This window comes from Squalius cephalus (genome assembly GCF_949319135.1).
Source record: "Squalius cephalus genome assembly, chromosome: 13".
Lineage (NCBI taxonomy): Eukaryota > Metazoa > Chordata > Actinopteri > Cypriniformes > Leuciscidae > Squalius > Squalius cephalus.
In genome coordinates, this window is record NC_137134.1 from 11,071,114 (window position 1) to 11,092,229 (window position 21,116).

The 21,116-nt window shown below is 37.5% G+C and overlaps 1 protein-coding gene across 2 annotated transcripts; it reads left to right on the plus strand.

Annotated features, from left to right (window-relative positions):
* The first annotated feature begins 4,495 nt into the window (after positions 1 to 4,495).
* Positions 4,496 to 15,083, plus strand: LOC307169345 (uncharacterized protein). Of its 2 annotated transcripts, none has more exons than XM_079889942.1 (8): positions 4,496 to 4,929; positions 10,373 to 10,413; positions 10,525 to 10,845; positions 10,934 to 13,010; positions 13,153 to 13,290; positions 13,553 to 13,632; positions 14,011 to 14,102; positions 14,374 to 15,083. In XM_079889942.1, the coding sequence occupies exons 4-8, from the start codon at positions 12,686 to 12,688 to the stop codon at positions 14,387 to 14,389; spliced, it is 651 nt and encodes a 216-aa protein (XP_079746068.1). In that variant the 5' UTR covers positions 4,496 to 4,929; positions 10,373 to 10,413; positions 10,525 to 10,845; positions 10,934 to 12,685; the 3' UTR covers positions 14,390 to 15,083. The 2 variants fall into 2 exon arrangements, with proteins under 2 accessions (XP_079746068.1, XP_079746069.1); XM_079889943.1 differs by having other exon boundaries at positions 13,177 to 13,290.
* The last annotated feature ends 6,033 nt before the right edge of the window (positions 15,084 to 21,116 follow it).

The window sequence follows — 21,116 nt, forward strand, 5'->3', positions numbered from 1 at the left end:
TTTAGAAATTATTGGAGTTGTTTATGAATTTATCATTTCTGCATTTATGAAGGCTACTGTTTCCTTTTTGCTTAGTGCGACCAGAAGAGGGAGCCAATGTGTTATATTCAGTAGTAGGAATTTTGAAAACTTGTGCCTGCCTGATTTTTTGGAAAGGTATAATATTATTTCCTGAATTTGGATGCTATTAGCTCACCACAAAGTATCTGACACACTTTACGAAACTACCGTGATATAAAGTGATAGACCGTGATAGAATAAAAAGATTGTTGAAATGTGTTTGCTTAAATATCTAAATCCACACTGCATGATGAGCGTTTTTTTAAATAATTGTCATGTGTCAGCTCCGAAACTTGTCCATGGCTATAGGCTAAATGAATTAAATTAATAATAACAACTTATATTATTGTCAGGAATGGACTATATTGCCTATGTCATTTGGAGCACGGGGTACAGCCCTGTTGTTTACTGTCTGAGTCACGAAAGGGCGGTGCGCGGTGATGGAAAGTCCGGTTCATTTATGCGATCCGGTTCTTTTAAACGGTTCGTTTCTAAGAATCGACTCAGGATTATTCAACAATTATTTTATATTAAATGACGTACGCCATTATCTAATTTTATCATCCATATCAAATACACGCTCAACAACACTGAAATAAAGCGATAGTATACACCGGAAGATATATTTTTCGGTGTGTCGATGAAAAGAACCGACATGGGCTGCGTTCCACTTCACTTTTAGACACGCACTCGCGAACTCCCCTAAGCACTTTCCCTCGGGAGAAGGAAGTTCCATTTCGTGAAGTGGACGAGGGAAGTTTATGGATAGACCCTCCTCGAGGGAGCGAGGCTGCATTTGGGGCTGCGTTCCAGTCCAAAATTGTCATGCCCTTTACTCGCTAACTTCCCTCCGTCTCGTTCACTCGGATGTATGTCATTGCTTACGATGCACGAGTGCCCACTACTGGCGGAAACTGCAATGAGCTGAACTGGAACGCCCTAAGCCCTTGATCACTTGGAATCAGCTATGGAGAAAATGAAACTGGAGAACTGTTCCACTTCCTGTAAAATGTAACAACCGTGATTCTCCAATAAAAAGATTTGTGGGGAATCAGCTATGGAGTTTATTTAATATTTAAAAAAAAAATTCCCTTTAAGAATTTGTTTAATGTAGCATCTAAATGTATATGGTGTGTTTGGGTTGTTTTAAATTAAAAAAATATATTTTTAATATATCATAGAGTTGACGTAGTGACGTCACAATCGTACTGCATTGTGGGACATATAGGTGCCTGAAGTGTACATATGAAGTAGACTCGCTCCCTCTGTCAAAATCGAGGGAACGAGGGTCTGTCCATATAAACTTCCCTCACTTCACGAAGTGGAACGCACTTCAAAATGGCGGCAGGGATTCCCCCGAGGGGAAGTGCTTAGGGAAGTTCGCAACTGGAACGCAACCCAAGTCTACTCTGATCATTATCCAATTTTGTGCAGGTTTGGTAGGGATTTGAGAAGAGAAGTGGAAAAGAATGTCCCTAGATATACCTTTTCTCAGGCCAAATGGGATAAATACCAGGAGAAAGCTCAAAGCTTAGTAGGAAATGTTGATAGTGAGGGTTCTGTAGATAACTGGAATACTTCAATTAGTCTCATGATACATGAGGCTGCTTGCTATACTATGGTCACGTATGCTGGTTCCTTGATGGAATAAAGAATGTACAAATGTCTAAGGGCAGTAGCAAGACGAATTATAAAGGATGCAAAAATAAATAGTTGGAGGAAGTTTTGTGGTACGTTAGGTCCTGAGACATCAGTAAGGCATTTGTGGTCAGCGGTACGTAGAATGTCAGGGGTATATAAAAGAAGATTGATACCAGTGTTACAGAAAGGAGAGGTGGTGGCAGTTTCCAATAAGGAAAAAGCAGACATGTTTGTTGAGAGTTTTCAAGCTGTGCATAGATCAGAGAGAATGGGGGTTGAGAGGTGTAGGAAGAGGGCTGAATTGATGGAAGTTAATCAGTGGAAGCTGGAGAGGAGTTAAGAAAATGAAAATCCTATTAATTTGTTCTTTTCTGTAAAAGAGTTAAAGGATGCAATTACATCTGGGGCAAATACTACCCCAGGGAGAGATAGGCTGTCTTATGAGTTATATAAATATCTGGATGATTTTGTACTTGAAGAAATATTAGCTTTGTTTAATGCTGTGTGGGCAGAGGGTCATTTGAGTGGAAACATGCAGTTGTGGTCCCTGTCTTGAAACCAGGGAAAGAGACATCTGACCCTAATTCATACCGTCCTATAGCACTCACAGCAGTGACCTGTAATATTATGTAGAGGATGGTAACTAACAGATTAGTATATTTTTTAGAAACTATACTCTAAAAACTGCTGGGTTGTGTTAACCCAATTTTGGGTCAAATATGGACTAACCCAACGTTGGGTTAAAAAATGCAATTTAAAAATGGACAAATTGCATTTTGGACAAAATCAAAAATGGACAAAAATGCAATTTAAAAATGGACAAATTGCATTGGTTACATTAAAAATGTAAACCAACGGCTGGGTTTGTCCATTTTTAAATTGAATTTTTAACCCAACGTTGGGTTACTCCATATTTGACCCAACATTGGGTTAACACAACCCAGCATTTTTTAGAGTAAGACAATTTGTTGATGTACAGAATGGTTTTAGAAATGGAAGATCTACAATGGAGTCTAGATCAAGATATTAATGCAGTTTTAGATCAAGATATTAATAGGGCATTTAGTAATAAGGAAATAGTAGTGAGTGTATTTCTGAATATTGAGAAGGCTAATGATTCTTTGTGGAAGTAGGGTTTGATGGTTACAATTTTTGATATGGGAGTTAGGGGACGAATGTTTAATTGGATAAAGGAGTTTTTAATGAAAAGAACAATTCAAGTAAAGGTTGGTAGTGTTACTTCAAAAACTGCGGACATAGAGATTGGAACCCCACAGGGAAGTGTAATAAGTCCAGTTTTATTTAATATAATGATAAATGATATGAGGATAATGAGGATTCGGGTTATCTTTATTTGCAAATGACCGGGCTATTTGGAAAAGAGGGCGTAATGTAGAGTTTGTTTTAAAACAGATACAAAGAGTGCTAGTGTCCTTCAGATCTACCCCAGTCCCTGGTCTGCTCATTGGAATGGGAGAGATGCCATTATGGTTAAGACGCATTAAGTTAGGGATACAGTACTGGGTAAAACTTAGTGGGTGTAATCATACCTTCCCAGCAAGGTGTCTGTTGCAAGAGGTTGCTGGAGATAATAGATACAATCATTTTTTTGTCATAATAAATAAGTGGGCAGGGAAGATGAGCATGGATCAGGGAGGTATCGTAGAACACACAAGTTGGTTACCTATGCCCTATTGGGTGCTGCCTGAAGTGTGTGTTGAGCTTGGTTTTCTTCAGGAAAAAGATAAATGGGAGGTGGCACCAAAAATAGAGGAATATCTTAATTCAGTTAGTGAGAGTATGATCGTTTTTACAGATGGATCTAGAGATCCAGTTAGTGGGAAAGCTGGATTTGGGGTATATGTGGAACAGCTAGGGTTGGAAATTGGTCGACGCATTTCTAATGGAAGTTCTGTTTTCACTGCCGAATTAATGGAAATTTTATGGGCTCTATGGTGGATTGAGGAAGGAAAACCAAGGGAAGTCATTATTTGCTCTGATTCTGCAGCTGCTCTAGAAAATTTAAAAGTAGGAAAATCAAAAGCTCGTCCTGACATTGTAAATGATATCTTGATTCTGTATGTAAGAATTTAGTTCAAAATTTGACCTGTGGTGGGCAGTAATACGCTCAGCAGCGCCTACACTGCCGGAATCCTACAAGAAGAAGAAGTGCATGGCATCAGAGCCCGTCTACGGAGAGCCTTGGCACTTCCTATTAGCCCCATTGTATCGATCTTGGTTGCAGTTCCATTAGAATTCCACTGGAGGTGATCGCGGGCGAGTGCAGACTGAATGGGAGTCTATGGGGCTATACGGCTAAATGTGTCTCTTTCACCTGATTGCCTTTGAGAAATCTCAGATTTTATTGTAGGTTTTGCAAGTTCAACATGGGTTATAGGTCGAAAGTTGAATGAACGAGTACATATTTCTTTTCGATTTCTTACAGGTTGAGTTGTTGTTGCCCATAACACGCTAGCATTCTGCTAATGACGTCAGCATTCTGACGTCATTGACATTTTAAAAGACTTTTTAAACCAAATAAGTGACTCTAAAAAATCTAACACCCAGCAATGTGTAATTTCTTTGCATCTCCTTTCGAATACAACATTCAAATTACTAGACAAAAAATTATATCCTGAGAAAAGTGGATTTTGAGGGTTTTTCGCCATAGACCTCCATTCATTCTGCACTCGCCTGCGAGCGCCCCCGCATGGACAGAGACGTGTTACTGCAGCCAGTCCAGAAACCGGAAGTAAGCAGAGAGTGCCAATTCTCTTCCTATTAGACATTCTCTGATGCAGTGTACAGATGGGAAGTTCGGATCATTTTACTGACTCTCTCGTTCATCATAATGAACGAATCTTTATTTGAGTAATTTCGTTCATTTAAGTGGCTTTAAATGTTATACTTTTAACAGCCAAATTCCCCGAAAACATCCACCTACGCAATCTCAATCATATTTTGAATGAAGAAATCATTATAATGCAGCCAAAGATAATTTACAGGGAACATAAATATTTAATTTACCTTCCGAGTCTTTGGTTCATTTGTCATGTGACGCACGCAATGACCGGATCGTTCGCGAACGACACAGAAGGGCATAGCCTACGAATTTGGAGTGGAGCGTTTGGAAAGAAACATTTGGAAAACAGTAAGAGAAACGTGAAGACGCCTAAATCGCTGATCATTGTTGGCGATCGACCGCTACATGGTAACCATGACACTAAGGTATGTTTGTGCTTTGACGATCCCATGTCACACAACGTGCACAATTTTTAAGTAGGTGTGTTCGAAGTTCGGCCTTAACGATTGGTGAGATTGCCGATGGCAGTCATGATCATGTCACAATTATTTATATAGACTAGCGGTTTTTATAGGCTACTACAGAATTTTTTAAGCAGATTTACTAACAGTAAAAAAAACAGCCGCATCTCGTCTGTAAGGGCAGGAGGGGCAAAGCTCCACCAAAATATTAACCTAAAGCACAGACCGCTATAAACTGAATCAACAATAAAGTGTTCAAAATAGTGGTGTTAGTCAGACACTGAAGCTTCAAATCGCGTATCGAGTAGGCTTACGTTACTCAGCGCAATTCTCATGAAGCTCCGTGCTGGAGCGCACATTTCGTGGAAAAAAAATAAACTTTTCTTTTCAGTCACGTGATTGATTGGTCTTACGACAGGAGAAGGATAGTGACTGCAGCCTGGAGATTCCCAAATGGGTGTGGGAACTCCAAAACGGGGTGGGACTCGGGAGCTCCAAAATACAATCCAACCGTCTCCATTGACTTTGGCCATCCTTAAAAATATTCTTGTTTGCCGTAACCCGACCGACCCTGTCAATTTAGGACCAGTTGTAAACTTGCCAGATTTTTTTTTTTATATTTATTTAATCTATGTTGATTATATGAATATCATCTATGTTGATTATATGCGAGTCAGCATCGGTAACTTCATCTTTGCAGCCGACACTGACACAGAAAACATATTCAGTTTTAGTTTTATTAATAAACAATTGAAATGTCTCCTTGCTATATTTGACATATTCATAATCATTACTTTTGCCGGTTCTTTGTGACAGCTTTTAGGTGCGTGGCGCCACCCCATGACGTGGCGTCACGTTACATGAACACCTCACCACCGGTCAATAGTTAATAGCCTATTGTTCTTTGGTGTTCAGTTTATACAGGTTTTTCAAATGTTATTTAATAAAAAAAATTTTTTTTCTTCTCAAAATCTCTCTCTTTTTTTCTCTCGACACCGCTTTAACTTAACACGAAAGTTCTGGAAAAAGTGTCAGTGACGTCACGATATGCAAATGTGTTTAAATTCGATATCGCATGACCAAAATTGTACTTTTTTTTTATTTTAATTTTTTACATTGAATCTTGAAAAAAAAAAAAATAGACCTACCTACTGACTTTTTTTTTTTTTTTTTTGCTGTTACTGCAAAGCAAAATATTTTTAAGGATGGCCTTTGCATTGTTAGAAGCTGCCTCCTTGTAATTTCTGACTTATAATAAAAACAAAACAATGTCTAAAAGCTGCTAAGTGACATGGTGTACAGCAAACAAGCTTAAAACTCAGAAATAAGTTTAAGCTGTCAACCCCAAAAAACAAGCATTTAAGGAGACAAAATGTGTCATATTACTCTGAGAACTACGCCCACTGGAGGGGAACGTAATCGGCGACAGCCTAGGTCTAAGGGTAGCTTAGCTTACAGAAATATAATATATAAAACTGACTTTTGGATATTTGACTTACCAGTGACAAAATGTTTACTGCACAAGTAGTGTATTTTTAGTGCATACTGAGTGTCAGGATCCCACAATTTACCCGTTCGTTCCAGCCTGTATCCACTTTTGTGTCCTTAATCGCTTGTTTTTAGGGGTCGATATGATACTTTTTATGTATAGTAGACATGATTTTCAGATTATGATGTGTGTCGCTATTTTACAACAAATTCGAACCCCTAAACCTTCCCTACACCTGAACTTAACCTTAACCAGTGAAATAAGATTATGTGATATGAGATCACCGAGCAACCGGACCTTACCTGACAATGGGACCTTTTTAGTTGCATTAAATGCTAAAAACCTAATTGGAATTTAATACACATTTAATAAATGTTTACCTTCATTCATTAAAAAGCAATATATCATCATCGAAAGGCACACATCAGTCATAAATCATTACAATACTAGATTAAACTGGCAGCGATAGAAAGAACATTTCATTTTTTATTTTCATTAAACAACATACAATATAACACTTTTTTTTTTTTTTTTTAATTGATCTTCTCTTTATTCATTAAATCTACATATCGTTCCCAACAAAAGGATTGTCTAGCGTAAAACGTTGAAGATTAGCGGACAGGCATTCAATTCATTAAAGTGGTCTTATTATGCTTTCCCACTTTTTCAACTTTACTTAATGTAAATGTTGCTGTTTGAGCATAAAAAAGATCTCCAAGGTTACAAAGCTCAAAGACCAGACCGAACGAACGGCTCATTTTTTTCCAGGCTTTATGAAGTCATATGTCAAATGTCACTCATTTAAATAATCCCCGCCCACAGAATATGTAAAAAAGGCCTGGTTGAGCTGCTGCTATGTCAAAGAGACGCTGTTTTTTTCCACAACTCATTTGTTTGACCTTCCTAAGGCTGGCGAACTGGTTAAAATTGTGGTTAAAATTTATTTAACCTTAGTATACCTTAACATTATAATCCCAATGTTTATCTGTGTGCTGCACATTTGAGAACAGCTTCCAGAAACAAATAGAGTATCATGCAGGCTAGGCTCAAAAGCTTCTCCATTGACATCCATTCTGTGTTCTGAAGAAAAAGTTCATACTTTTGAGTGTGTAGCAGAAGAGTAGACAAGCTTTGGGACATAATATCCTGTCATAAAATAGCGTCTTTAACGGTTGCTCTCTGTCACATCCTGTCACGTAAACTGACCTGTCAACCATCTTGTCACAACTAACATCCTCCACATTTAATTTAATTTCCTACTGTATCGGAGAGAAAAGCAGTAGCACATTATTTTCCAGTGTGAGGTATTGTCCAATACATCTTTCAAAAGTACCCCTTATTGCACAACTTTGCCCTGAGGCAACAAAACGAAAAACTGAATTTCTGAACATGCAAAATAAAATAAAAAACGTCATAAAACCTGCCAAAAGGCTTCTCTACACCTTCATACATACACACATATTTGTTATGTACAGTTCATGTAATTTTAAATAAGATTATTAAAGCATACAAACCTTGCCTTCTTCTCACACCATGTGCTCCTGTGACTATGTGTCAGAAAAGGATGTCCCGCCTTCAAATGGTGCTTGATAGTGACTCCCACACCTTATTGGACTGAAACTTTTTCAACCCTTCTAATTGGTTGCAATCATTTAAAGAAACATGTACTGAACATAGGGCTTTAGAAAACTTTCCGTTGCCTGTGGGAAACGCTGTGCTGTTGACGAGAGGGTTAAGATTTGTTTTTGGTTAGCTGGGAAATTTTGCTTTACAGAAATAGAAGACTATTTTTAGATTTGCAGAATATTCCCCTAACTTTCAGCTAAAGTTCTCCTAATGTTTTTACTCGTATATCACCCGGCCTGTTGTATGTCAGTAATCGTCCAGCACTTCCCTTACCCTATATAGAGAATGTGAAGATGTCATGCTTTGTTGCATCCTGGCCCTCTTGTGAGGATAACTCGCTGATAGATACTGAAATTGATACCAATACCTAGTTATGTTTTGCACAAATTTGTAATGGAAACACGCCTAGTGATCCATTTGACTTGGCACCCAAAACACTGGATTACAGACTCCGAAGCACCACATACCCAGACATTGTGAACTAATCTTTTTTTTTTTTTTGGTCGATGTGCATACACTTTGCATGAGTTTAAATGTTAAATAGAAGAATTTTTCCTCAAGCCAGCAAACTTTGAAAGCATAGTCATAATCGCAAAGGTAAAATGTCACTCCCCCTTTTAGCCTAGTTATTAAACCAAACAATTGAAAAACACACATGTTAAAAACATAGGTTTTTCTACTTGCAGTTTTGTTTGACTGTTTCTACTTGATATACCATGACACTGAGTTGAAATACATTCTAGTGACGTCATTACGCAATGGAGTAAAAGAACCACTGAATAATTTTCTCAACTGGTTCGTTGAAACAAACAAACCTGTTCGTGGAAATGAATCAGGCTTCCAATAACTATTGGCAACTGGCAAATGAGGCGAATTCTTCACGTGTGGGCACAAGTGAGGCACATCTTCACTGTGGTGGCAGTAAACCCCCAGGCTGAAAATGGTGTGTGTGTGTGTAATATTATCTTCACTACAAGGATGATGTATGGCTTTGAAATCATGCACTCCTCTGGACACAATTGTCATTAGCTGTGTTTCCATTTGCCTATATTTATGCAAATTTTGAGATATTGCATAACCGCTGGATGGAAACACCAAGATTTTGTATTAGTTCTAAAAAAAAAATGCATATAAAAACGTATGTTCAATTGAAGCAGAAAAAAATAATAATAAATAAATTAAGACAAACTACATAGAAAAGCATTTACTGATTAAATCCTTAATTTTGAAACAAACTGATTTTCCTCCTTTTGTTTAACTGGACTAATCAGTGGATCAATTTCATTTGCACAGCATCTCAAATGTCTGTTTGGGTGTAATGAACTCCGTTCCTTTCAACCGATAAATTCTTCCAAACTCAAGATAACGTGACAATGACAGTGTTTATTGCTGGATGTTTCTCAGTGATACACTACTCAGTTTGAGGTACATTATGAGATGTTGCAACTGTAATTCATTTCCTTCAGAATTAACAAGAGTATGTCTATCAACAAACCGATGTGTATATTTCTAATTTATTACACATGCGGGAACTGTATAAATAACGGAGCATATAATTTTCACCCAGCACTAACGTGAATGGCTGATGTAACATAAACGTTGGTAAAACAAATCTTGCTCCATCCTTCATCTTTACTCAAAGTAGTGAGAACGACAGACGATCTGCATTAATAGACACAGTTTTAGGTAATAGTGGCCCACAACTGATTAGCAGAAGTATTTCAGTAAGACGGTAATAACGTGAGTTAGCCGGAAACTTACACAATATAAAACACAAAACTACGTATTTTGAACACCCGGTAGAAAGTATATGCATCAATAATTATTCATACTTACAGGTTGTGATTCTGAGGAGCAAGCTGGTCCAAATAAACTGGGTACTGACCCATCTTTCAAGAGCAAGTGAAACCTGCGTTGAACTTTGAGATTTGAGAAGCAGTCGTCAGTAAAATTACATTTAATGGCTGTACATCATAGACGTACATCATAGACGGGCATTATGCAAATGTGTCTTGTAGTGATGTAGAACCGTCAAACAGTGGGATTCGAAACACAAACGACTCGTATTGGTGGTTCAGAGTCGATTCTTTCTTTTGGGAGATAATAACTTTATTAATCGTACACTTTCGACTTTAAAACTGTGCAGAACTTTACATTCACAAACAGCTATATTACACACTGCATGAAAGGGAATAATTGAAAAAGCATAATAGTAATATATATGCACAAGAATCATAGATGGTGCAGCCTTTGTTTATCAAATATTAACTTTGCTTTCTCTCATTTGTGCAGATGCTGCTTCGTTGTATTACTTCTACATCTGACAGGCCAAGGTTAGTATTCACAGACCTCAATTAAGATATTTGGTATCTATTGATGTATTTTAAGTTTGGTGCAGTTTTTATTGTTGTTTGCTTTCTAACATAAATTACTCTTTTCCCCAGTGTTTCTGCAGGACTCCTCAAACAAATTTGAGCGTGTTGTTGGAGACTCCGTCACTTTGCCGTGCTTGTATGAGAATAAACAAAGTGATGTATTTTGGCGACACAATATAAGCAGGAACGTATTTAATATTATAAATGGCCAACTCTCACTAGAAGACCAGGACACAATATTCCAGAATCGAACGGAAAGTTTATCTTCAGGTTATGCAAACGGAAACTATTCAATTACGCTGAAAAATGTGGAGTTAATTCATGCAGGACACTACACTTGTTTTATTCAAAAATCAAACGAGGAAAAGAAGCTGCAGCTCTTTGTCAAAGGTACATGGAATCCTTGTTTGGTAAATTACAGAGTTTTAAATTTAAATACAGAACTGCTTCTCTCTACATTATTTTGTTTTTCTTACAGAAAAGCCTGCAGAACCAGCTCAGAAACAAAGAAACTCATCCATGGAAACACAATCACAGAAGATTATGACTTTCCTAACTGCTCTATTGGGACTTACTCTGCACTTTATCTGAATTTTGCTTCGAGTGCCTGTTACATTTGATAACATTTAGCGACAGTGACCAGTTGTGTTTGCTGTTGACTACTATTCTCAATCTGTATCTGTTTTATTTACCACTGTAGAAGGAATTGCTTGTTTAATCATTATATCTTTCATACTCATGTTTGGACCAGTGGATCACAATGCTAACACTCTGGACTCTTTTGACATATAAAACATCAAAACACTACAAAAGTGTCACTACTTGCAGCTATATTTGATATTATTTTTGCTGCTACATTGTTTGGTTTGCTTGTTTTGTTTCTGTAATTAGTGCTCTGGTTGTTTTTTGTTACATGTACAATACGACACTTACTATAGTATAGGGATATAAGCAATTTGTCACAGAGACAAATAAAATAAGATACATCCACTTGCTGTTCTCGTGCTATCTGACACATTTTCCTGAATGCTATAGTTATTGTTAAATACTAAACTTAAAGCAGTGTTTTTGTGTTATACTTAATAGGATAATTACATATAAATAATTGTTTACATCTTTGTTGTTATTTTTTTACAACAAAGCAATATAAAATGACAAAAAAATATATATATTTAGTGATATGTAGAGTGAATATAAAAAGTCTACACACCTCTGTTAAAACAGCAGTTTTTTGTGATGAAATAAAGATAAATCATATCAGACCTTTTGTATGTTTAATGTAAAAATGACAACCTATGCAATACCACTGAAAACTAAAGTGACACATTTCAGAGATAAAAAAAAATAAAATAAAAAATGACTTACTGCAAAAGTGTGCACACTCCCGAACTAATACTTAGTTGAAGCATCATTTGATTTTATTACAGTCTTGAGACTGTTTGGATAGGAGTCTCTCAGCTTGGCACATTTTGACTTGGGAATATTTTCCCACTCTTCTTAGCAAAAACATTCCAGTTCTGTTAAATTGCAAGGGCCTCTTCTTAAGTAGCAACTGTAATTGTAAATCATTGTATACTCTATTGCATTTACACATTCAGGACATTTAGTACTTCAGTAGCACCTGCTGGTGGAAACCTCAAATTGCAAATGCACAGATTTTTCAAGCCCTGAGTTGACTTTGTGGTCAGTGATACTGTGATTTTTGGCTAAATTATATACTTAAGTGCAAATTATTTTAAACCACTCCAACATCTTTCCATTCCAACGTGAGTTAGTGGTGTTTTGCAAATCATAAATATGCATAACAAAAAGCCTGTTGGCCATTTTTGTGTGGCTGATTTGGGTTGGAGTTTAAATCTAGTTTTTTGCTCTTCTGTTTTATATTTGTACAAAGTGGACTTTGATATAATCCAGCTTGCTTCATATAATGATGTTAATGAAATTGATTGGAAGAAGGAATTAATAAGAACGTGCTGTGTGATCATGTGTTCATCTCTGACTTCCTCTCTGGTCTGTGTGGTCGAGGTTTTATCTAAAGCTGCTGATGTTTCCGCACACAGTTTGAGATGTGTGAATGATCACATATAGCAGATATTATTCATCTGGATCAGACAATGAAGATCATACAGCTGCAGATCTGTGAGTTTCTCACGTCACATTTGATTGAGTCAGTTTTCTTTTGATTTTATATCTTAATAAACGTGTTTTTCTTTCTCTCATAGATCTGTTCATGTTGTATCAAGCCACAGAGAGTCTAACAAACACACCAGTAACTTTAGGATCTGATGTGATTATAACCTGTGATCTTGATATAAAGGAGATTTACTGGTACAAACTGAAATTACCGGATCCTCCAGTGTTGATCTTACGCTCTTATCTTAGCACAGTTGAAGGAGGTAAATATGAAAACCACACCTCTGAACACAAATACTCAGTGAAAACTAACAGTCGTCTGTTCATCAGAAATATCACCATTGATGAATTAGGAGTTTATTATTGTGTGAAAACTAGTGAACCAACTAAATTCAACAACGGCACCAAAATCTACATCAGCGGTGAGTTATTTTATCATTTCATGTCTTTATAAACCACATTATGGATTCCATATTGAATATACTGTATGAAGATCTAATAATAGTTTTATTGTTCTGTTAAAGACTGAAACTGAATAAAGATTGAACTACAAACCTTTTACAGACTTTGTCCATAAGAATATTACAGACTCCGTCCACAGGAATCAGACAGATGACGCTCCACAACACCAGATATCATGGAGAAATATGACCATCATCGTATCTGTCCTGCTGAATGTGCTTCTGACCATTGCATTAATAGGTTTGCATTTGTTTTACTACAGTAAAAGTGTCATTGAATCTCTGTTCCATTATTTTACTATTATCACTGTAAAACTGTTGAAACAATCTGTATTATTAAAAGTGCTATATAAATGAAGGTGATTGAACGAACTACAAGTAGACAAGATCTAGATCTACACATATGCAACAATATCCTATCTTATATCAGTCTTAATTTAGTTTTTAATTTTGTTTGTTTAAACTGTCAAAAGGTGATGTTTATTCACTGTTGTTTTCTTCAGGTGTGGTGAAGAACTGCCTTCATGCAACTAGAAGATCTAAAAATAGTTCAGAGAACCCTCAAAGTACAACTCCAGCTGAGGTAAGAATAATTGTGTAATGAATATTACCTTCATTTTTTTAAAAATGGCTTAATTAGCATACTATTTTCACATAGTGTTGTAGATCCATTATTTGAATGAATATGTAATATTAAACAACTACAGTACAGTATAACGACCACTAAAATGCATATTTGACTGTTGTACATTGCACTAGTTTTATGTCTCACATAACCGCACTTCTAATTTGTCAGATCTCTGTTTCATGTCCATTTATAGATTTAATTGATTATTGCAAAGTAAACCCGTTCAGACACATCTACTTCATGTCAGAGGTTTTATTTTATGATAATGATCGCCTGGCTGTACATTATTCCTTACATAAATGGCCATTCATTGCTAATATCTTAATCTTTCAGTATGCTGAAATTGAATTATCCATGCCTCCCGGTGGAAGCAGGTCTCAGGCCATGGATCAGCCCACCTACTCTCTTCTACAGCCAATAAAAATGTAATGATGTATGATATTTAATGATTTATAATATTCATAATTTGTAAATAAAAATATAAATTTTAACATTTCTGTACTTCTATTTGTGGGATTTCATAGATTTAAACACTTTAGTTGCGTATTCTGATTCATATCAAATGCACAGTATTGAACATGGAAATTGAGATCAGATTTGAAACAAAGTTGAACAAAATCTGTTGTCATGTACTCATATATATATATTTTTTTTTTTTTTATTGTTTTTTTGGTGATTTTCCTTTTATTGTGACAGGACAGTAGAGAGATGACAGGAAACGAGGTGGGAGAGAGACGGGGGATGGGATCGGGAAAGGTCCACGAGCCGGGACTCGAACTCGGGCCGCCCGAGCGCAAATGCCACGAGGCCACTGACGCCGACATCATGTACTCATACTTGTATGAATGCAGACAGTTAGTAATGATCAGTTCTGAGATTATTTGACACACAATGTTTAAAGTTACAGGGTTCTCAAGTCTCACGCATTGGCCGTGAGACACACGCAATTCAACCAGTTCACACGCTCACACGCCACACCGTGTATTTCTCACGCTGAAAAGGCAATGCCAACCAAGTTGTCCTGCAAGCTTTATATATAACGTTGTATACGAGGCGCGGGCACACAAAGTGAAGTTTCCTGCCGCCAGCACGTATCTCGGCCAGATTGCGTTCGTTAATAGGCGCGCGAACACACGGAAGTTGACGGAACATTCTCGGCCACCGTACGTTCGTTACTAGGTAACCAACAACATCGCGCGAACACACGTCGTGATGATGGAGAAGGTAAGTTGGAAGAAAGCTCGTCAAACATTTTTAGGCTAGAACATTTAATATATAACCCATACATTATTATTGATGCAGTCAAAAACTCTACAACTACTTTGCAACCAGGCCAGAAGCTTTGGCTCAGTTTGGCTAGCTTACGTTATCTGAAACTAAGGGAAATGTTAGTGGGTATGGGAAGGAATGAAGATGTATTTCTTAATTTTATTTTAAATAAATTTAAATTTATTTATTTTATTTTAAATTATATATTATACTGTATTAATAGTCTTTCTAGTTACATCAAGGCTATGTATTAAAGCAGAGTGCTCTAATATTTTATATCCTGTCCTGTCAAAACATATTAATTGCCATTTGTATTTTTCAAACACTTACAACACAAAACACTCTTGTGTATACACACACACACACACCTTAATAATACTCTAATATGTCATTTGTTCACAATGTCCCACCACACAATAAATCATTATACCATTTCAACTAGACACTGTTCAAACTGTTTGCAGCAATTTTTTATATTTTTGTAATTTTTGCATAACTTATTTGTAATTTTGAAATATAACATTAAAGAGTAGGCTATATTTGATGTGATGAATTTCTCTGTCATTTATCAGATTTGCCAATTGTTATATTTTCAAATTGTGCTGGTTAATTATGAACAATGGGTAAAATTGGGGGGCGGGGACAAGTGGGGGCGGGGCTCCATTAGGGCTCCTCCCCCAACCGCATGTGATCTCACTCCAAGCTTTTGATAAAACTTGAGAACCCTGAAGTTATGAAAAGTAGATTTAAAATACTTATTGGTTGAACATAAAGTGCTGAAAGTAGTGGGCACTGGGGCTATTTTCCACAAGAGGAAGTTGTCAAAAAGACCTGTAAGTTATAAAGTTTTGAGTCCAACGGGAGTTTCCACGACTGGTGGTTTTAACCACGAGGTTGATCTGCACAAACAAGAGTATTTGCGTGCATGTTTTTGTGTGTTACCTTGTTTGCTGCTTAATGAATTGTTTTATGTCTAAACATGCAGTGTGGTCGATGAGTGGAAGATATATACTGTTCTTGTCTGGTATTAAATGTTGCTGTTTTGAATGGAGATCTTGCTTTTACAGCGCTGACTTGTTCAGACTTGCAGTGAAGTTGCATGTAAACCACAGACTAACGGCATTTCTTGGGCCTGAAAGCAGCTTCTTAGCCCAGTTTCATGAAACTTGCAACAAATAATGCTTAATCTCACCACAGATCAGATGGCACGTCTGAATATAAAATTCCTGCCTTGCATTGTTTTTCTCAAATGTTCTGCTACTTTTATGTTTCATAAAGATTTGACATGCAGGTAATCACAGCTTTTTCTTTTTTTCTTTCTTTGGCTTGCGTATTAATAGTTTATAATATGTTTTAACCTATTAAAACACCCACTTCTGATCATCTCTTCTTTGTGGTTGATTGCAAACGAACTTTTCCGCTGTTTGGTCACTTGAACCACAGCTCATGGTTCACTACTGTGAGTTTATTTATATTTTGTTTATATATTAGTCATAGACAAGGGGTAGACGCCAAATCTAATTTTATGCATATGAGAACAAGGCTGTGAGAGATAGACATACAATCTTTATAATGCATGCGCTGTAAAGTTCCAAGATCACATGCCGTTTTTAAAAATCAAAACTTTCAACTGTTTTATGGAATTGTTTTTTTTTTCTTTTGTCCACTGAATAGTCCATTTGTGTCTTTGCGAACAGTGTTGACGTGTTGTGTGGGCAGGGATACCTGGTGGCAGAAAGTGACAGTTCTGCTGTCGCAGTTTATTGAAGCCACAGAATAAAAGATTTAAAAAATAATAAAAACGTAATAATTTCGAGTTAATATCACAATTCTGACTTTTTTCCTCTCAAGTCGTAATTCCGAGTTTATATCTCAGAATCAGTAAAATTGAGAGAAATAAATGTGTTATTCTGTCTGTAAAATGTTTTGGTAATGTCCCAAATGAACTGCATATGTGCATATTATTGACTACATTATTTAGGATTACATCAAATTCATGCTTTAATAGTAGGTTTGTAGATTTTTTTAAATTACGAGCCAGACAGATTTTTTACCACCAATTGGCATGGTATAATTTTGGACCCTACTTCATACATCATATCCAGTAAAAAAAAAAGTATTTTTAAAGTAAGATTTGTGCATGAGTTTTTAAGGGATCATGCGTCTTGTAGACACAATCCAGCTCAAATAATGGATTTTTTTATTATTATTATTCCTTCTGTGCAGAGTTATAAATGGAAGGTCTTATTGAATTTCACATTAAATTTAAAAAGCAGCCAAACAGAGTGTGGGAAATGAAAGTGGGCTGCCTACACAAAACCTGCATGGGCCCAAAGGTACAAATGAACACACTGGGTCATCATGGGCTTAATGTGGGCAATCCGCTAATGACGGCTGCTCACAGAGAGCCCGCGGTGAGCCCAAAGCTGTGGGCCTGTTTAGGTTTGGTGTGGCTGGCCCTAGCCCACTGTGCCCGCTAAAAGCCAGCATGTTTGCAGGGATCTATTCTGTTGTACCAAGCGGCAACCTCCCCGTCTCTCTCTTGAAACCAACACGGAAGTGAGTTAAACTGCAATTCATTGAATGGCCGCTTGAGGCTGGCTGCACAAGTGAGTCAAATCTGTATCTCCCCCATGTTAAAATTACCAACTTTACAGCAGAAAAAAACATGTTTACAGCCTGGTTCTCTCTGTGGCTTTGGTCTATACAGCTAATTTTGCCCTTCATAACAACTGTGAGGGGGGTGCATTTTTTCCGTTTAGTTGATTAATATTTAAAGTTCTGCATAATTAAGGGTGTGTCCACTTTTGAGTGACAGGTGGATTCCCGCTGATGTCAATGCTAGCCGTTTGTCTGCTGTTAGCCGCGTCACTACTCACTTCACCTCAGCAAATGTTAGCTGCTGAACTTGCCATCTCTGCAGTGTTTGTGCTTTTTTCGGGATTATTTCATACAATTTAATACACCCATTACTTCGCCCACGGCTTTGGATTCCGTCGTTGTCGTCGAGTATCGTTCGAGAGAACAACCAGCGCTGTATTTCAGTTGTTTTCCTCTGTGAACATGCAGTAATGGATGTCTGACAATTTCGTTGGTTTTTGGAGTTTTCAGATTTAAAAAAGGTCTATAAAGGCTCATTCGTTCTGCTCTCACGGAACAGATTGATTATAATATGCTTATGTAACGTTACCGTCAGATGAAATCCTGCAGGTGTCGATGCTTTCTCCGTCATGAAATAAATGCACATCCTTGAATGAGCGTGGATTTCTAGCGCATTTACTTGAACTTCATAGGTAATATATCTATGGTTTAACCCATTTGAGAGGCGGCCAAAATCAGAATTTAAAATGGACTGAATAAGCTCTCTACGAACTTGATGAGCGATGCCGCGCTGACGGACCATAGACTATAAAAAAGAGTTACATACACTCTCTCAGAGTACTGCATAATACATTTTCAACTTGCAGAATAGTACAGAATCATGATACACAGCCATGTAGCCATGTCTTTTAATAATATTTCGAAGGGCAAAAACAGGAGCTTTTAATTGGCTTTACATCATCAACTGTCACTTTAGCGCGAGGCCCTGTGCAGTCGCAGACTTGGTACTTTCCATAGACAGTAAAAGAAAGGTACTTTCAGTACCATATAGCATTACCTCCCAAGCCTGAGCTAACTCGATCACGTCGAGCGGTGAGCGTGGTTTCAGATAGCCAGGCTCCTCCAGCTCCACACACGCCCCGCCTCTTTGCCCATTTTCTGTTATCCGAGAGTGACGCAAGGTGACGCGAGGCCAAGATGGCGACGGCCGACTCCGCCCACTTTAGGCTTCAAAAATGCTCTTCAGAAACCTACGGGTGACGTCACGAACACTACGTCCATATGTTTTTACAGTCTATGTGTTGTACGTGTCCTACTTTAAAAAGCTCCTCAAACCGAACAAAAATTTCAGTAGATATACACTTAAAGTGAAATCGAAGAACGAACTGGTGTGATGTCATTTAGAACAACATCAGGCCGAAACAAAGTTGGTTTTGGGAGTTCGAAACAGCTTGCCAAAGCTGGTAAACACATTTGTACTCCCATTGGTCCGTGGCGATTACATAATAAGTAGGCGTGCGTGGAGGCTCCGCCTTCTTTCACGTGAAAATATTTTCTTGTTCAGTTGTCCTGTTCAGGTGGTTGAGGTCAGATGTCCGCGAGTGATAACATGAACACACTGGAGACCTGCTTTATAGAAGAAAATGTAGCTGACACTGTTTTTCATGTTTAATATGGTAAAGCTGCTTGATTTTAAGCAATCTACTGTATAAAGTGCTACTGTATATAAATAAACATGACGTGACTTTATTGAAGTGCCGTAGAGCTTGTGCAAATATAACCATGTTGCTTTTCTTATGCTTTATTAAAATCTTTGCTGTTTTCTCAATTTTGTTGTGTTTTATTTTGATATTGAGAGGAAAACACACAGCACATTTACATATTCATCTAAACTCCGCTCTCAGCAGTGTTGACGGCGTCAGATGTTCGATAACAGTATATCGCTGCTCACATATATCTTGAACTTCGCTTTACCCCTAAAAGAAGAACGAAATAGGACTTCACCGTGAGTCAAAAACAAGAAACAAGAAACTGGTTATCATAGCCTGTTAGCCCCTGTTGGTGGGTGATGTAACTAGACCATCTGACTCCAAAGAGGAACAAAAAACATGATCAAAACTACAAAAAGTAAAAGAAATACAATCCAGGCTAATTTTAATACATGCTCATTTGCTTTGAGGATAAACATGTTTTGTGTCGACCACAGTGTTTAGTGCAGCAAATTACTGACTGCTAAAAACGTCATTAGCATTTATTTATATAATGGCTGTATAGGCCACAGTTGAAGAAAATATCAAATTACTGTTATATTGAGGCATATTGCCTTCTGATTCAAGTATGAAGTATGAATTCAATTTTTTTTTAAAGTGAAAAGATTAGGCTATATATATTGTGAACAGAATTTAACACTACACTTGTGGTCAGAGCAAGCCTGACTTTAACTTCCTCTTGATGTGTGACCGTGTTAAAGCTGTGAGGTATAATGTTATGTGAAAGTAACAAGACTAGGTCCTGCTGAAGTGTTTTAAGACCCTGAAGATCATGTGCTTTGGAAATTAATACTTTATGATGTTTAATGACACAATAATGAATCCATATTTTGTGTGTGTTTGTGTGTGTGTGTGTGTGTGTGTGTGTGTGTGTGTTTATGTCGCAGACTTGCTTACAACAATAATATAAACATCACTTTTTTTAAGGCGGGGTGCAGGTACAGCAGATTCAACCCAGCCCCTCCCTCGCCTGCCCACAAAATTTTATACTGGGTTTAATTTATTTCATACAAATTTAATTTTAAAAAACAGTAACCTTCATGAACATCTCTTCTTGTAGGCTAATTAATTGCACACAGGCTAAATTTCATTTCTGTACGGTAGGTTAATCTACACGTCAATACAGCCAGTGCAAGTGAACGCCTCCCCGTCTTCAATGAAGCCATTCTCCTCGCCACACGTCTCATGGAACCAGTCCTCGCAAACAATGCACATGATCCAGTCCTCTGTCTTCTTTGGATCATTTTCATCACCAGATGTGGCTTTACAAATATTGCAAATGTCCTGGCCATCCAAGCTTGTACCCTCCATCTTTCTTGTTTTTTCATTTTTTTTTTTTTTTTTGGCAGGCTTTGTTTGTTTTTTTGAGGCAATGTATTAAAAATGTTCATCACTGGTTAGGTGGAAAGAGGGTGGTTTGGACCTCTTTCTCATCTTGCCTCTCTCTCTCTTTGGAATTGGGATTAGTGTGGCAAAAGACACTCCCTCTAACATCTCTCCTTGGCCTCTGTTAGTGGCATCCTCCCCAACAGCCTCTTCTGCCCCAATCCAGTCAGGGAAATCCTGATTTTCATGTTCCTGTGCGCTTCCTTCAGCTCCCCTTTAAGGAGCTTTCTCCCTCCTGTTAGCCGCATAAAGCTCCTTCCCTCCTCATTCCAATGATGTTTCAGGGACTTGAAGAGGGATTTGTCGGCTGGTTGCAGTCTGGGTGGTGTGGGAAGGATAGCACACCACATGTACCCTGTGTGACTGCATGAGCCTCAGGAATTCGATGTTGAATACATGACTGGTGTGGCCGTC